Source organism: Ictalurus furcatus, chromosome 14 (assembly GCF_023375685.1).
Source record: "Ictalurus furcatus strain D&B chromosome 14, Billie_1.0, whole genome shotgun sequence".
NCBI lineage: Eukaryota > Metazoa > Chordata > Actinopteri > Siluriformes > Ictaluridae > Ictalurus > Ictalurus furcatus.
This window is the reverse complement of record NC_071268.1, coordinates 9013054-9030993: the sequence shown is the minus strand read 5'-3', so window position 1 is coordinate 9030993 and position 17940 is coordinate 9013054. Positions and strand designations below refer to the sequence as shown.

At 43.6% G+C, this 17940-nt stretch overlaps 1 protein-coding gene across 3 annotated transcripts in view; it reads left to right on the top strand.

The window, feature by feature from the left end:
* The window catches only part of wu:fb13g09 (ATP-binding cassette sub-family C member 5), a 42265-nt gene that overhangs the window by 2892 nt on the left and 21433 nt on the right, over window positions 1-17940 (top strand). For all 3 annotated transcript variants that reach the window (XM_053641433.1, XM_053641435.1, XM_053641434.1), the window contains 12 exons: window positions 1-31; window positions 7691-7838; window positions 10293-10526; window positions 11845-12018; window positions 12561-12708; window positions 14579-14727; window positions 14854-14961; window positions 15986-16345; window positions 16603-16674; window positions 16909-17033; window positions 17154-17226; window positions 17388-17591. The exon at window positions 1-31 is cut by the window's left edge and continues 125 nt beyond it. In XM_053641433.1, coding sequence (XP_053497408.1) covers window positions 1-31; window positions 7691-7838; window positions 10293-10526; window positions 11845-12018; window positions 12561-12708; window positions 14579-14727; window positions 14854-14961; window positions 15986-16345; window positions 16603-16674; window positions 16909-17033; window positions 17154-17226; window positions 17388-17591 — 1826 coding nt within the window. The remainder of the gene's footprint in view (window positions 32-7690; window positions 7839-10292; window positions 10527-11844; window positions 12019-12560; window positions 12709-14578; window positions 14728-14853; window positions 14962-15985; window positions 16346-16602; window positions 16675-16908; window positions 17034-17153; window positions 17227-17387; window positions 17592-17940) is intronic.

Here is a 17940-nt window from a genome sequence, read left to right as displayed (position 1 = left end):
GCCACGAAGCCTCCGAAACCAACTGTCACAGGTGAGCCGCCGTTAGCCATCAGAGGCTATGAAAAGCATAACATTTTCATAACAATGACATATCTGTGTCGTAAGCACATCAACGCCTCAGTCATATTTCCTCAGTCATATTAATAACTGTCTTACAACGTACGTTAACTACAGTACACTTAGCAAACGGTGCCGAAGTAACACTTCCTATGAGTCTCGTATTCATAATTCATTATAAGCACATTTATAATGTCTGATGTATCATAAATGCTACCTTATAATGCCAGGAGTAAGTAGTTCCATGCAGAACACTTTAGAAAGCATGATTATGTCAGATTACATAATTATTACACATTATTACATCTGTTCATAAGAACAATGACTTTTTTTTTTTTTTTGCACCTCACTTATACTAATATCGCAATTCTGATTCATTTTCTACAACAGCAGCTCTGACAGTTGCGCCGGATATAAATCCAGTCACTGGCTCGTTCTCATATGTTATCGTTTTATGTAAGTGATAAGAGGACCGAACTTGTTTTACGGATGTTCCACAACATTAAATGTAACTATAAACCAATCGAAAGCATGATGTGTTGTTCATTAATACATCAAAACTTGTAAAAGTTGGTCGAAGTGCGACGTATGAGAGGAATAAAATATGTTATAGTTATATAGACCCAGAAGTCTCTATACTGTAATGGTAAATGTTCTGCACTTATATAGCACTTTTTTAACCTTCGCGGTTCTACAAAGCGCTTTACACTGGTGTCTCATTCACCCATTCACACACACACTCAAACACCAATGGTAGCAGAGCTGCCATGTAAGGCGCTAACTTGCCATCGGGAGCAACTTGGGGTTCAGTGTCTTGCCCGAGGACACTTCGGCATGTGGAGTCATGTGGGCTGGGAATCGAACCCCCAACCGTACGATTAGTGGACAACCCGCTCTACGACCTGAACCACAGCCACCTTGTCCTCTCCCAGCAAACAGGGGACGTCCCCTGGACGTCACGAACGTCCACTTAGGTCCGCATTTGGTCCAGTTTATAACGTTCGGCGGACGTTCCGAAGACGTCAGAGTCATAATGTAAATCATAACACTATGAAATGTCTTCATTTCAGCGAAAGTTCCCTAAGTTTCCCAAATGGCAGCTGGATGTCCTGTGAACGTCCCCTTCAACGTCCGTAAGACGTCAAGGGGACCCTACACATGGACGTTCGTAGAGGCCATTTAGGGGACGTCCTGGGGACCTTTTTTGTCAGCTGGGCTGTGCATCGGTTGTTCCTTCATCAATGGACGTTCGTGAACGTTCACTTCTCAGATCCTCTGCGACACTCGCCACGTTTCCTGTTAAAGTCCATCGCAACCTCGCTACAGCTTCCCGATCCAGCCACGAGAATGATTTCAATATGTTCTTCTTTTATCAGAGGCTTTCTTAAAGGATCTCTGAATATTTTTTTGACATTTTGCGAAAAAGTGTGAATTGTCCCCTACTTATGGAGACTTTCTGGTCGCCCCTTCATTGCTGATCAGAAAACTCCAGCTTACCATTAACTGATATGCTGGTGTTAACCAGTAAATTACACCTGCTCCAGCATGAAAACCGAGTCTTATAACAGTTATCATGGCAGCTACAGGCACTGGTAACACCGTGACATGTTTGTGACATGATCATGTCAGGGTTGTGAAACAGGAGTCAAGTAAAGTGTTACTGCGTCTATTTTTGACGTCCACTTCGAGTTGTTCAAATAGAAAGATTGGAGGCTGAGTGTGATTGGGAATTCCTGCCAGAGTGCAGCTTAAATGTGAACAAACATAGAAGGTGAAAAAAACAGCACCTGGATAAAAGTTGAAAGCGCTTGGCTTGTGTGTGAGTGTGTGTGTGAGTGTGTGATTTAGGTGAGGGGGGTGTGGATTAGTGGGAATAGAGCTAGGGTTAATGTGGGAATCCCTGGAGAATCATGGATATATCATCTCACAGCTCTCTCTCACGGTGTAGGCTGCTCTGGCATGTGGGTGTTATTAATAGCAAGGTTTAGAGATTAGACAGAGTTGGAGCGCTCTCTCCTTGACACGTCCTGCTAAGCAGTTATGTCATTGCGACTTCAGTCTCGGAGCTGACTGTTGACTCAGTGACAACACAGCACATTCGTTTGCAGTCTGGATCGGATCGGTTGCATTATGGAATCTGTACTGGTTACATTTTGTCTGGAGTTTATGAGTTCAGCAAGTCAGCTGGCAGAATGCGTAGAACTGAGCTACCTGGGAATGTTGTCTGTGATCAAAGGACAGATAACATTCTCACAGCAGGGTTCGAGAAACTCTCAACCGCCACCGGAGAGGAGACAGGTGTTACTTTTCACCGTGTCATGCCTTGAGGTCTCAGTCTCTAGTTACTGGCTGCGGGCCAAACTTAGACAGGCTATGTTAAGAACACTTTGTGTGTGTGTGTGTGTGTGTGTGAGAGAGAGAGAGATTGAGAGAGAGAAAGAGAGAGAGAGAGAGAGAGAGAGGGAGAAGGAGAAGGGGAGAGAGAGAGAGGGAGAGTGAAAGAGAGAGGGAGAGGTGTGTTAGTATGGAAGAACAGAGGTTTGACTAGAGCCGTATATAAAACAGAAGCATGAAGGCTGTAGTCTCGAATCCAGACATCTTATTGACTGAAAAGCAATACTCGGAAATGTAAGCTTCTTTGAAATAAAAGAGATCAAATTGTCCAAATCCTTGTTTTATTCAGGATCATGTGGGTATATAGTGCCCAGTCCTTGAAAGATTTCAAAGTCTGAATAATTGGTGATTGATTCATTTTCCAACACAGAGAAACAGAGCGCAAATAAAATGAGTAAATATGATCAGAAACTGCTCTGAGTTTAAAAAAAAAAAAAAAAAAAAAAAAGACATCTTACTAAGTTCAAATACATGTATCTTGAATTTAGTCAAACTGATTTAGTATTTCCTATTATAAATTTACAAGAAACTAAATATGCGATTATTAAACCTATTTCTTAATTTAATTTTTTTTTACTATTTTCAAGCTTTAAATAAACTTCTTCCATTGGGAGTATTTATTTCTAGAAAGAAGCAAAATTATCTGCTAATAGAGATTATATATATATATATATATATATATATATATATAGTGTCACGAATCGTGACGGAGCAGAGATAGGACAGATGCAAGTGCAGTATGAACAGTTGTTTATTTAAAAGAGCGACAGGCAGACAAATCCAAAACGTGATCCAAAACGTAATCCGCAAACATGCAAGAGGTCAGGCGATTGGTAAACAGGCATACACGGGGCAAGGCTGGAATGAAGGTCGTGTTTACGGAAAACAGGGTCGATAAACAAAACGAGAAACGAACTATGACGAGGAACTGGAAGCGGATAATCCAGCATGAACTAACTCTAAACATGGACCGTGACTGACTACGATACGAACTAAACTAACTCTATGATAATCTTCCGCGTTGTGTGCTGGGAGGCGCACGGTATATATGCGGACATGATCAGCGTCTAAACCGCTAGCAGCTGAGAGCAACACAGACACACGTCCCAGCCAATGACAGAACAGGGAGGAGACATGACAGAAACAAACAAAACACACGTGTTCAGATGTCACTACGGTCAACAACGGAAAAGCAGGTGCTCGCGCATTCGCGCTTAGAGCACGCTGCTTCAAGGGGGAATCATGACAGAACCTCCCCCCCAACGGCACTCCTCCCGGAGTGCCATGAGTCATCCCGTTTCATTGGCGGCCCCGGCCCCCTGGGCTGAATGTCCCAAACAGAGCCAGGAAACTGCACAGTGTTCTTGGCGGCGCAGGGAAGCGGAGCGACGTTCACAGCAGGGATGGCAGACTGAGCGAAGTCCTCGGCGGAGCGTGAAGGCAGAGCGACGTTCACAGCAGGGCTGGCAGACTGAGCGAAGTCCTCGGCGGAGCGTGAAGGCAGAGCGACATCCACAGCCGGGCAGCTAGGCTGAGCGAAGTCCTCGGCGGAGCATGAAAGCGGAGCGACATACTCGGCTGAACAAGGAGGCTGAGCGACGTCTTTAGCGGAACATGGAGGCAGAGTGACGTCCTCAGTGAAGCAGGATGACAGAGCGACGACCTCAGCCGAGCAGGAAGGCAGAGTGAAGTCCCCTGTAAGGCCAGGGAGAGGAGCGTGGGTCTCCGTGCGGCCAGGGAGAGGAGCGTGGGTCTCCTCGAAGCAGTAGGGTGGAACGACGTTTGCCATGGAGCCGGAAGGCTGAGCGACGTCCACAGTTGAACAGGAGGACTGAGCGACGTCCACAGTTGAACAGGGAGGCTGAGCGACGACCTCAGCTGAACAGGGAGGCTGAGCGACGACCTATGTTGAACAGGGAGGCTGAGCAACGACCTCAGCTGAACAGGGAGGCTGAGCGACGTCCACAGCTGAACAGGGAGGCTGAGGCTCTGAGGTCACCAGGTGAACCTTGGGCATGGGCGGAGCTTGGGTGGCCGTGTCAGCAGACTGGGGCGTGAACAGAACTTGGCTGTGCGTGTCAGCAGACTGGGGCGTGAACAGAACTTGGCTGTGCGTGTCAGCAGACTGGGGCGTGAGCAGAACTTGGCTGTGCGTGTCAGCAGACTCGGGCGTGAGCAGAACTTGGCTGTGCGTGTCAGCAGACTCGGGCGTGAGCAGAACTTGGCTGTGCGTGTCAGCAGACTCGGGCGTGAGCAGAACTTGGCTGTGCGTGTCAGCAGACTCGGGCGTGAGCAGAACTTGGCTGTGCGTGTCAGCAGACTCGGGCGTGAGCAGAACTTGGTGGGTCAGGTCATCAGACGGGAACATGAGCAGAGCTTGGTTGTTTGTTTCAGCAAACTCTGGCTTTGGCAGAACTGGGGTGGTCGTGTCGGTAGACTTGGACGTGGACAGAACTTGGGCGACCGGGTCGGTAGACTTGGGCGTGAGCAGAATTTGGTCATTAGGCTTAGATATTAGCGGAGCTTGGTCAACTGGATCAGCAGGCTTGGACGTGAGCTCAGGGATGTGAGACTTGACTTGGACCTCAGGGACTGGAGACTTGACTTGGACCTCAGGGACTGGAGGCTTGACTTGGACCTCAGGGACTGGAGGCTTGACTTGGACCTCAGGGACTGGAGGCTTGACTTGGACCTCAGGGACTGGAGGCTTGACTTGGACCTCAGGGACTGGAGGCTTGACTTGGACCTCAGGGACTGGAGGCTTGACTTGGACGTCAGAGACTGGAGGCTTGACTTGGATTTCAGAGTTGAGCTCTGCATGAGTTTGCCTGTAGTAGTGGGTAAATGGCAGGGCGAGTTTGCCTGCCAGACTGACCCCCCTGAGAAGTTGTTCTAGCTCGTCCTTCGCCTCCGGACTCCCGAATCGCATCATGAATTCCCCCACAAACTGTTCTACACTGTCCAGGTTCCTACAGCGCTTATCCAGTTTGAGCTGCACCCATTGACGGGCCGGTCCAAAGAACCGGGACCACATGAATCGGAGCCATTGCTTCTCCTCTGGCTTAGGGTCTAACAGGCTGGAGAAATAGAATTGACAGTCTACCAGGAAATATTCTGGGGCACCAAAAAATCCGTCAAATGGATCAGGAAGCTCCATAAATGTCCATTGTGGGAAGTGGACTGAGTCCATAGCGGGGACGGTTGGCGTCGACTTCCGGGTTCTGCGTTTCCTCCGTTCTCCTGCTGCATCCATGTTTAGGCGGAAGATTCTGTCACAAATCGTGACGGAGCAGAGATAGGACGGATGCAAGTGCAGTATGAACAGTTGTTTATTTAAAAGAGAGACAGGCAGACAAATCCAAAACGTGATCCAAAACGTAATCCACAAACATGCAAGTGGTCAGGCGATTGGCAAACAGGCATACACGGGGCAAGGCAGGAATCTAGGTCGTGGTCACGGAAAACAGGGTCGATAAACAAAACGAGAAACGAACTATGACGAGGGACTGGAAGCGGATAATCCAGCATGAACTAACTCTAAACATGGACCGTGACTATGACTACGATACGAATTAAACTAACTCTATGATAATCTTCCGCGTTGTGTGCTGGGAGGCGCACGGTATATATGCGGACATGATCAGCGTCTAAACTGCTAGCAGTTGAGAGCAATACAGACCCACGTGAAATTCCAGCCAATGACAGAACAGGGAGGAGACATGACAGAAACATAAACAAAACACACGTGTCCAGATGTCACTACGGTCAACCACAGAAAAGCAGGTGCTCGCGCATTCGCGCTTAGAGCACGCTGCTTCAAGGGGGAATCATGACATATATATATATATATGTATATATATATATATATATATATATATATATATATATATATATATATATATATATGTATGTATATATATATATATATATATATGTATATATATATATATATATATATATATATATATATATATATATATATATATATAATTTTATTTTATTATTTTTTTTTGCCAATAGAAAATTTTGAGCTTGAAATTAGTAAAAAAAAAAAATGTCTAGAAATAAATTTAAAAATATTTAAAAATGAAATACTAGATATATGTGACTATATTCAAGATATAGTTACTTGCTAACATGTCTTCTTTTTTTGCAGTGTGCTGTTTAGTCTTTCCCAGGCTAGTTTACCTCAAATAAAAATGGTACATTTTTTACCAATGGAAAGAGGACCCTTGCCTTATCTCCCAGCATGCTCGAAAATGAAATTTCTGACTGATTTGTCGTTCATTCAGAAGGCACTTATGCTGTTCGTTACAGTATAACACCCCGACCACTGAACTTCAATTTCTGCAGTGATGCAATTGAATTCTGGGAAACCCCACATCCTGAGAACAAACCTTGGAGATTGAATTAAAGAACTACAAGTGCTTTCGGGTTTGTTTCAATCGTTAGCTGGTTGTCGCTCGTAACTCAAACCCTAGAAGTAATAAGCAGGCCTTCGAGGAATCTTCAACTAAATCAGGTATTCCAAGTTGTAGATCTTTTCCTGAGAAACAATAACGTTACCTTTCACCTCTACGTAAAGGAGGAGAATCGAGTTCTTCCTCGTGTCGTCTCAGGGAGTTGTTCCTTACCTTTGGATCTAAATCTACATCCTGATTTCTGTAAAGCTGCTTCGATGTCTAGTGTTAAAAGTCTGACACAGATCAAATTTACATTTACGGCATTTGGCGATTTCCAATAATCTCATTTATACAGCTGAGCAATTGAGGGTTAAGGGCCTCGCTCTATGGCCCAGCAGTGGTAGCTTGGCAGTGCTGAGATTTGAACTTAAGACCTTCTGATCAGTAATCCACCATCTTAACCCCTGAGCCACCACTGCCCCAGATTCATTTGAATTGCAACATAATTCAGCACGCCTCCTGCTGTACTCTGCATTGTTAGACCCAGAATCTCCATACTTATCAAATGCATTGCAATATTGGATAAGGACATGTAACCAGTAGAGAAAGAGCTCAACAGTAGCAGTGCTAAAATATTTGACACGATAACCGTTGGATTACTTTCCCGCAGCCTTAAATGCTCCAAATAGTTATGTTTTATGCTCTAAAAGTATATAAAAACAGGATTCATGGGACAAACTGTTCCTCTGCGATTGTTGTCGACTTCATTCATCACTGTGGTGTTTAATACGTGCTGATGCTGATGTGTGTGTGTATGTGTGTGTGTCATGAATCAGGCTGCAGGCTCTGTGGCAAGCGGAGCTGAAGAGAAAAGGCAGAGATGGAGCGTCTCTCTGCCGGGTTTTCTGGAGGTTCTGTAGGACACGCTTGCTGGTGGCGTTGCTCTTTCTGCTCATATCCACAGTGACTGACTTCATCGGACCTGTGAGTGGCAACCATGTTTATTCTGCTTCTCTCTTACACCTGTGTAGAGCTAGCTGAGTAACATCCTCATCAAGATGTGGACAGACAAACTCCTTGTTAGAGAAAATACCATAATAGTTAACGATTAAGGACCATTCACCTAACACACACACACACACACACACACACACACACACACACACAGATGTGCACCTGCACACACAGGGTGCTCTGTACTGCTAGTGATTGAATGAGGTATTATTACTTAGATTAAAAGTGCGCTCAGATTTTAAAACGCTTTCTAATACATATGACCTGCGCTGAACTGGGAGTGAATAAACTTTTATTGGATTTTGGACTACGGTTTGGGGTTTTTTTCCCTATCAGTGTACTTGGTTGTGCCAACTTGGGATCTAAGAGCATTAATTCTTGTATAATGGCACATTTATTTACTCTCACTGCCACCTAAATACACTTGCAGTGTTCAAGTATTGCATGTCCTCATGACTGATGCAAAAATAATTTAAAAAATTATTAAAATTATTAAAAATAAAATAAAACATACCTATTAGAACTGTACAATTAATCCGGTTTAAATGGTGATTGAACATTTGAAAGATTTGGGGACGTACTGTGTTCTGTAAGGACATGGAAGGAGTTTCCAGTGTCAGAGCTTTTGGTCAGTAAGTTGTGTCTGAACAGATGAGATCAGAAAAGTCTTCAGGACAGAGGAGTCTGTACTTTATGGTTTCTTGGTAGCGGGGCAAACTGCATTTTCTTGTCTTATTAACCTCAAGAAAAAGTGAAGGACTTGCTATAACATAAGTGATAACACGACTCACTTGTTTCAGGCATGGTCTAGAACATGAAGTGTAACTATAAATTGAAAAGTAAAATGTGTCATTGTTTAATCAATTTTTTTTTTTTTTTTTAATTTCTGGGTGGCTGTGGATCAGGTGGTGGAGCGGGTTGTTCACTAATCATAGGGTTAGCGGTTCAATTCCCGGCCCACATGACTCCACATGCCGAAGTGTCCTTGGGCAAGACACTGAACCCCAAGTTGCTCCCGATGGCAAGTTAGCACCTTGCATGGCAGCTCTGCTACCATTGGTGTGTGAGTGTGTGTGTGAGTGAATGGGTGAGTGAGACACAGCTTTGGATAAAAGCGCTATATAAGTGCGCCATTTACCATTTATTTGTAACTGTTGGTAAATTGTAGGGGTGTAACTCAGGTGATGATTCAATTTGATTCACGATACTGGCTTCACGAGCCGATTCAGTTTGTTTCTCAGAATATTCCGAACATTTGACTGAATAAACAAAGCCTCTGAGCTGGGGAAAATGATCGATTGAAACATAATGAGCTCCACAACAGTGCCAACAGTGAGGTGTCATTTTAACTAGAAAAAGAGCTCCAAAGTCGGCTAAAATGCCCAACTTCCACAACCTTTTGACGCTCGCCACAAAAGAATGCAGTCATGTGACCAGTGTCCGGGCTGTAAATTTTAACTCTATGGAATGCGCAGACTGGGAGCTCTGATGTTTAAACAGTGCTAATGTTAAGTAGTTTTATATTGTTTTTGATGCAATATCATTCCCAGTTCATGTGTTTTGTCTCTCTGTTTGGCTGTGATTGATTTATTTAGAGTCTAATTGTGTCTACATTTAAGATTTGAGTAAGGAGCAGTTTTATTTTGAGTACAAGATTTATCCATTTGAAGGTAAAGGCTAATATACGGTCTGAAAGAAAACTATTTTTTATATCAAATGATTAAAATAATAACGTGCACCCAAACGAATTTGTTTTTAATAAGGATAATTGTGATAAATAATAACAATATTGACATTTTAGCTATCAGTGTTCATTCATTCATCTCTGAACTGTCTCCTGATGATTTCCTCTCTGTTTTATTGTGAAGTTGTTATGGACAGGCCCTTTACCAGCTCAATACATTAAGCGTTATTTTGGAAAAGAAGTTAAAGATTCGGTTCAAGAGCTCTTTTTAATCATTTGAATCTCAGCTTGACTGGCGAGGAGATGCTTTGCTGCGACTGAAGGTGGTTTGAAAATAGTAAATAATGTATGAGACTCGCAGCCATCACCTGCTGTTCGATTTTTATTTATGAGATCTGTTTTTCATAAATGAACGGCGAGCAGCGCACTGTGGAGGCTTGTTTCTTTATTCGCTGACTGACTAAGATGTCCTCACATCCTGCACAAAGAAAGGGCAGCTGTGCGGCGTGTTTATTTACATCTGACCTTGACTTCATCAGGTAGCGTTCGCAGAGTGAAACAGCTAGGAATATGTACGGCAATAACGCTCCGTTTATAGCAGTAGAAGTAAGTGGAGGTGATCAGACTTGTACTGTAATCTCGAGAATGTTTGTGATGTAATCCCATACTTCACATTTATGACATATAGTCTGTTCTCTGATCCGTGCAGTCCTGTTCCCACTCTGCTGTGTCCCATGCAGGCTCTGCTGATCCGAGCGTTGTTGGAGTATTCTCAGAGTTCAGAGGTGTGGCTGCCATATGGCCTGGCTTTGGTTGGAGGTATATTCATCATTGAGTTGATTCACTCTTGGACTATGGCTCTCGTGTGGGCTATTAATTACCGCACAGCCTCACGCCTGCGAGGGGCAGCGCTCACGTTTGCCTTCGAGAAAATCCTACGTCTGCGCAGCACTAAAGATATCAGCACAGGGGAGGTGAGAAAACATCCATGCCTCCCATCCTATGCTACACAAGGCATGTGTATGATACATATTGCATGCAATCTGTAGTGCATACTGTTTCATATATCTACATACTGCATTGTTTTTGTTCTTAAATCTTAAAGGGGCAGTTTGTAATTTTCCGAGAGCTCTGAAAGACCTCTGCAAGCTGAATTGCAATTGAAATGGAAATCAACCCCACCATGTCTGATAAAACACAAAAGTAGCAGAGCTCAAGAGCACTGTTTCAACTGGGGGTGGAGCTAATTTCAGGGCCAGAAAAATTTTAACAGAAGCCCAAAATTAAGAAACTAGCTAAATCAGTTACATGGCAACACTGAGGTTTATAGTTCTGTGACACAGTCAGGTATTCCAAAAGAGGTGAAGCAGTTAGTAATCAGTAAACGTGTTTGCAGACAGGCTATTCTGTGATTGGTCAGCTGCATTGTCCGTCAAATCCCTATTAAAATAGGCATTTCTTGACCAGATTCATTGCATTTCTAAAATATCTCAGGACGTATATGATTATTGCAGGTCTAGAAATACTTTTAAACATTACATACTGCACCTTTAATATGAGCCATGTAGTATTAAAATCTGCCTTCAACGAGGGCTAATTAAGTGATGTTTTGTGGTGTGGTATATTTCATGTCCTGTGTTGTATTTATTGTGTTATCCCATTGTTTGTATTTGATTATTCTGTCCACTTTATTATATTTATTGTAATGTTTATTGTGCACAGGCACTTTGTTTCCCTATCTACGCACTACATGTTGTCGATTGTGTACACTGATGTCTGTGACCTCTGTAATGTCACACCAAGGCCTCGGAGAACACTATTTCATTCTACTGTATATTTGTATATGGCTAGAATGACAATAAAAACTCTCTCTCTCTCTCTCTCTCTCTCTCTCTCTCTCTCTCTCTCTCGCTCTCTGACTCTTAAGAACACTTTAAAGCAGCTTTTGCTTACCAAATGTTAACGGCTTAAACTCCAAGGATTTGTTAGCAGGTCCAGACTCATTCCCCAGTCTCATAATTACCCACCTTTCTTATTGTTCCTAAGTAATTCATAGTAGTTACGGGATAACATGCCTTTTGGTCAATGGCTAAATAATAAGCTGACACTGTAAGGGTTTAACCCAATAAATGCACACTATACCTGCATTCAAGATAATGCTAACGCTCCTACTATCTGTGCTTACCTCTTTCTGAGAAAGTTTTTGTCAGGTCTGACCTCAATTACAGTTCGATCTCAGAGTGTGATGGGAAACAGTGAGTTGAGCTAACACCACGACTTCTGTTTTTTCAGCTGATAAACATTTGCTCCAGCGACGGTCAGCGGCTGTATGATGCCGTATCATTGGGCTGCCTGCTGGGTGGAGGACCTCTGGTGGGGCTTCTCGCCCTGTCCTACAACACCTACTTCCTGGGACCAGCCGCAATTATTGGCTCTATCATCTTCATCATCTTCTATCCATTAATGGTAATTAATGATGCAATGTACGTAATGTTTTATGTGCTAGACTGTCACATGGCACTGAAAGATTTAGTAATGTATATCCTATAGCATAAATATTAAGTCAAGGAAGTAAAGGAATGCTCTAAAAAAAATGGTGTTCCTCAGCTGTGCGCCATATATATATAGCCTATATAGTCAAGCGGTATATATATCATTACACTCTTGCCTTAGAAGGAAGTCCAGTTTTACATCAAGCCAGTGGTAGTGAGCTAGATAAAATCAGCTAGGTAATAAACATAGTAAAATAGCACATATTCTGAACGGACCACTGAGAAATTAAAGTTAAGCACCTGCATAGCACAACTACGCAATATGGAATAGGAATATGGAGAACTTTCCCCCACAAAAATATTGATACATCTACCAAACTGAAGTTGCCAATTCTGATATAACCGTTCTGTTCATCCACATATTCACTCTGCATAATCATATTACACGTCCTGTTCATTTCTAAATATTCTGGACCTTCCTCACACTCCAGCGTATCCCCTTTCCATTTCATGTAGATGCTGTCCTCCCGGCTGACAGCCCACTTCCGCAAGAAATGTGTGGTAGTCACGGACCGGCGTGTCAGACTGATGAATGAGATCCTCAACTGCATCAAGTTCATTAAGATGTACTGCTGGGAATCCGCCTTCGCCGGCAACGTCCACAGTAAGCCATAATTCCTCTCTGCTCTGCAGCTGAATCTCCATGTTCTCGCCTTCTCAGAAAGGCAGCTGCCCTTTCTCTCCTCTCATTGGCTTCTTAAAGTAACTTCTGAGATACCTTCTTTGTGCGGCTTTTCTGCATTGAATATTCCATCAATCGGGGCTTTCTAAAGTCCGTGAGCTACACGGCTAATTTAAAAAGCATTTAACACTCTTTGGTACTTAATGTCTGAGGAGAGATTTCACTTAGCTGGCAGCTTAGAGGAGAAGGTGGTTATAATATATGTGAGTGATAGGCCGGGCTTTCCGGTAATCACTGCGAAAGTTCAAAGCTGCGGATTCAGCTAACAGGCAGACTCAGGAAGCCAAATCCACATTTATACACCAGGTAAAAGAGACCGGGGACAGGAGCAGAAGCTGCAGGAACAGGCCTAAGAACACAAGCAGGACTCAGGAAAGCACTGCAGGAGAGAAAATTTGCACAGAGAGAGAGAGAGAGAGAGAGAGAGAGAGAAATTATATTTCACAAATGAGCTCATACAAGGAGATAAAACCAGGTGAACAGGTGAAACTAACAAAAAAAAAAGATTGAGAGTTAACAAAAAAAACAGAAAGACATTATCCAGTATAGACATTGGAAATGAAACAGATGGGGTCCAGAGAGTGGGAAGCCATAGGGCTCAGAATCACAATGCTGATACACAGTGGTGTACCTGCAATGCTATTTTGATATTTTATCAATTAAATCTAAAGCCCCATTTAACACATGCACCCTTTACTCAGTAATTTAATGGACAGTAAGTGGAAAGGTTTAGTGCCACAGATATTTTTCCAGATATAACGCCATTAAATCTATTGTACAGTACAGTACGTGGGATTGCTATACGTCACATGCCGTGTAACAGGATTTCATGGCGAATGTGAATTTGTAAATATATATGCATCCCAGAAAAGGCTGAAGGCTGGGAGCTTGTATGAAAGAAATCCAGAACATTACAGCTAAAGGTATTTCCATAATATCTCATGTTTTGTATGTGAAGACTTTGGTTCTAGTCTCGATGACTTGTTTTCACTATTGATGACCCACTTACCAGCTCAAGAATTTGACGCTATACCGTTCAATGGAGCTGGGTATAGAGTTGAGATCCGCTAATCCTAGACAGGCATGCAAAACCTCAGTCGTGGTGGGATGGGGTCCTGCAGAGTTTAGTGATTTGCCTATAATACGACACCTACTAAACCTGCTTATTAACTGGTGTGTTGAATAAGGTACATCACTGAACTGTGCTTGATGCCAGCCCTCCAGGACTTGAACTGCAGACCTTTGATTTAATATGTAATTAACCTCTTTAATATTTTAGTGTAATTTCAGTAATCAATACAGCACGGTCATGAGCAATGAGCATGAGCAATGCTATTGTCTTCAATTACCTTTCTCACACCATACTTAACTTCACATTGCCTTGTATTTGAGTTACAGGAACACATCAGTGATGCACTGAGGCTTTGTAGAGGTTATGGCCATGGCTCTGGGGGGTTTTTGGATGGAAGAAGGGACGTCGAAATTGGACGTCATCCAGCCAAATGGCTTGTTCATAGCTTTTTAGAAGACAAACACTACAGTGGTGCTGGAAGGCTGCTGCAGGGCACTTCATTCCAAACTAGCTCACAACAGTCATCAGGCACTTCTTTCTAGTATAGCGCTTTGAGGCATAACGATCAGTCTTCCCTCTCTGGTTTTCTGTCTGTGTTATGTTCAGGAGGAACAACGTCTGGCCGTTATAAACGAGCGCCTCTGAGCACTCTGGGCACTAGAGATGAAAATGGGTTCGTCTCTATTCTAACTCTTCTTGACTCTTGTCTTGTGGTTTTAGAGGTTCGATCAGAGGAGAGGAAAATATTGGAAAAAGCCGGTTTAGTTCAAGGTCTCACCACTGGCGTGGCTCCCATCATTGTTGTGATTGCCAGCGTGTGTACGTTCACTCTGCACATGGCCCTGGGCAACGATCTCACTGCAGCACAGGTATGCATGCTTTCCAAAAGTATATACTCCATATTTAATATACATAAACAACAACCAACTACAACCAACGTCCTCTCCTTCTCTTTTGGTAAATGGTTCTCTCTGTGCATCTCTTTGTGTCTATAGGCCTTCACTGTTGTGGCTGTCTTCAACTCAATGACTTTTGCCCTAAAGATTACACCCTTGTCAGTGCGTAGTTTATCAGAGGGTGCTGTCGCCGTTAAGAGATTTCAGGTGAACTGCAAACACTTCAGTAAAGCAATCAAGCCTTGAAATCAGCTCTTTTTTGGTAGCCAGTCAGTATTTTAGACGGAGTAACTGTCCACCAAATTTCATTCAAATATGTTTTTTTCTAGTCATCATGTTTGTTTTCTTAAATGCTTTAATGAGCACAGTAATATTACGTCGCTGGTAATTTACGATATCCACCAGTGCGACGTGCATTTGGCAGGTGGTTAGATGTTCATTTTAAGTTCTGCCACCAAAACGCACACACCTTCAAACTGTTTACTTATTTATTTACAGATGCTGCACATTAAAGCAAAACTAAAACCCACTAGCGGTTTGCTATGGCAAGGGCAAAGATTTGCATTTCCCATTATTTTTGAAGGGAAGAAAAGAAAATATTCAGGTTTTTTTTTTTTTTTTTAAATTGTCTACAAACAACAGATTTCCGATATGTTAAAAATCTGAAACAAGACAACAATTCAAAATGTAAGGCAAAATCTTGGCGAGTGAGAACAGATATCACATTTAGAAAGAAAGATATAGACATTTAACCAGATTAACATGATTGACACCCAAATAACTCAAAATTTCATAGTAAATTATGCAATTTTTGGTTTTGCCCTAGGGGGCACGATGGCTTAGTGGTTAGGATGTTTGCCTCGCAAAAGTGTTCGAATCCTGCCTCTACCCTGTGTGCATGGAGTTCGCATGTTCTCCCTGTGCTTTGGGGGTTTTCTGTGGGTCCTCCGGTTTTCTCCCCCAGTCCAAAGACATACGTTGTAGGCTGAGTGGCGTTTCCAAAATGTCCATAGCGTGTGAATGTGTGTGTGATTTTGCCCTGTGATGGACTGGCCCCCCTTCCACGGTGTCCCCGTCCCCTGGGATAGGCTCCAGGCTCCCCCGTGACCCTGTGTAGGATAACTGATACAGAAAAGGATGGATGGAAGGTTTTGTCCTAAGAGAATAGTAACGTTTTTATCTATACTTATCTCTATATATTTCCTGCTACTCTTTCCTCATTCTCTTACAGAGACTCTTAATGATGGAGGACCAGGAGGTCATATTAGGCAAAATGGAGGATCCTGAGAATGCTGTGGAGTTCAGAGATGCCACGCTGGCATGGAATAAAGCTCGGCCCCCGCCGGCCAAAAGGGCAAAGCCACAGCCGGGCCAGAAAAGAGGAGGCATGCGTCGAGTGCTCCGGAGGGAGAAGCTGAGTCTCTACATTAGCTCAGAGGACGAGAAAGCAAAAGGAGGCCCGGAGCCCAATGCTGAGCATCTACTCACGCACATGGAGCAGGAGAGCCCACAGAGCACTATCTCCTCCACCCAGAGTGTGCGTCCACCGCTGCACAAAACCCTGCACCGCGTCCAGCTCACAGTCCGCAAGGTACCACCTACATCTCCCAACATGTCTCTCACTTGTCTCTCGCATGTACACCATGTCTCTCGCATATCGACCAAAGGGAAATGGGTTTCTAAAAAACCACAGTGCAATATGAATTAATTATGATATTAGTTTTTGTCTAATAGTTTTCGACAAGGCACCTGAACTTGTGCTAATCTTGAGGATGTTTTGACCCTAACCCCGAGGTTTTTTTTATCAGTCCTCGGTTGAGTGTCACTGGCTGATCTGTGTGTCCACAGGGTGCGTTGGTAGGAGTGTGTGGTGCTGTGGGCAGTGGGAAGAGCTCATTGCTGTCTGCTCTCCTGGGACAGGTGAGAGATCACACTGCACAACAGAGCCTTTTCTCTCTGTGGTCTCTTGTGTGAAACAACCCTTTATCTCAGTGACCTTTCTGGAAGGCTGAGCTGTGCACTCAAGACAAGTGACGAAGAAAAAAAGTATTGTGCACTGCCTTGCAGGACATGGCCGTTGAGATCAGAATGGGTCAAGCTGTCAGAGACACAAAGGCTATCTTCAGCTGCAACCTGCTTCTCTTTTCTCTACAGATGACCTTACTCGGGGGTTCAGTGGCAGCGAACGGGGGCTTTGCCTACGCTGCTCAGCAGGCCTGGATCCTCAACAGTTCCCTGAGGGAGAACATTTTGTTTGGGAAAGACTATGTGGAGGAAAAGTAAGACTTGCTGTCTGGAATCAGCGAGGAAGAAGTATTGCCTCATGTGCACAAATTGAGACATGTTTTAAGTCAGACTATAAATCTAAATTAGCTCTGACTTCCCTAATCTCCCTTCAGGTATAATGCTGTGCTGGAGGCATGCTGTTTAATTCCTGATATCACCGAGCTACCTTATGGCGATATGACTGAGGTAATGAGGCTCAGTGCGCTGTCGCTGGGCTTGTCATAATGACTTTCACTGAAATGTATTGCCATTTTATTGTTATTTGCTGCTATTCCCTCGGGAACCGTTGTAAATTAAACAAAATATCTGCTGTAAGTGAAACCTCCTCTGGCACACTGTGTATCTAGATTGGGGAAAGAGGAGCCAATCTGAGTGGGGGTCAAAGGCAGAGAGTGAGTCTTGCCCGGGCACTTTACAGTGACAGACCCATCCTGCTGCTGGATGATCCCCTCAGCGCCGTGGATGCTCACGTGGCTTCCCATCTCTTCCACAGTGCCATTCGCAGTGCAGCAGGGGAAAAGACCGTTATATTTGTTACACACCAACTGCAGGTACGTTCATGTCGAGAAACTAAGTGTACCAGTGTGTGCCAGTAAACTAAAACCCTCACATGGGGATATTATCTGGAACGGTTGCTGTCCTACACAGCTCCCTAAGGACCATGAGTAATTATGTTCGCTTGTTTTCTAGCCAGCTGTATGCTCTTGCATCATTAGTTCATGTGGAAAAAAAAAAAGCTTTTGCAGTTTGAGAATCAAACAAGTTTCAGATCCAGTAATGGTGATCATCATGATGACCCACCATTTTAAGTGGGTCCAAATCAACAACCATGAACGGTAGGCCAAGCTAAACCCGATACTTTCAATCATAAAGGAAAATCGTGCATTAACACAATAAATA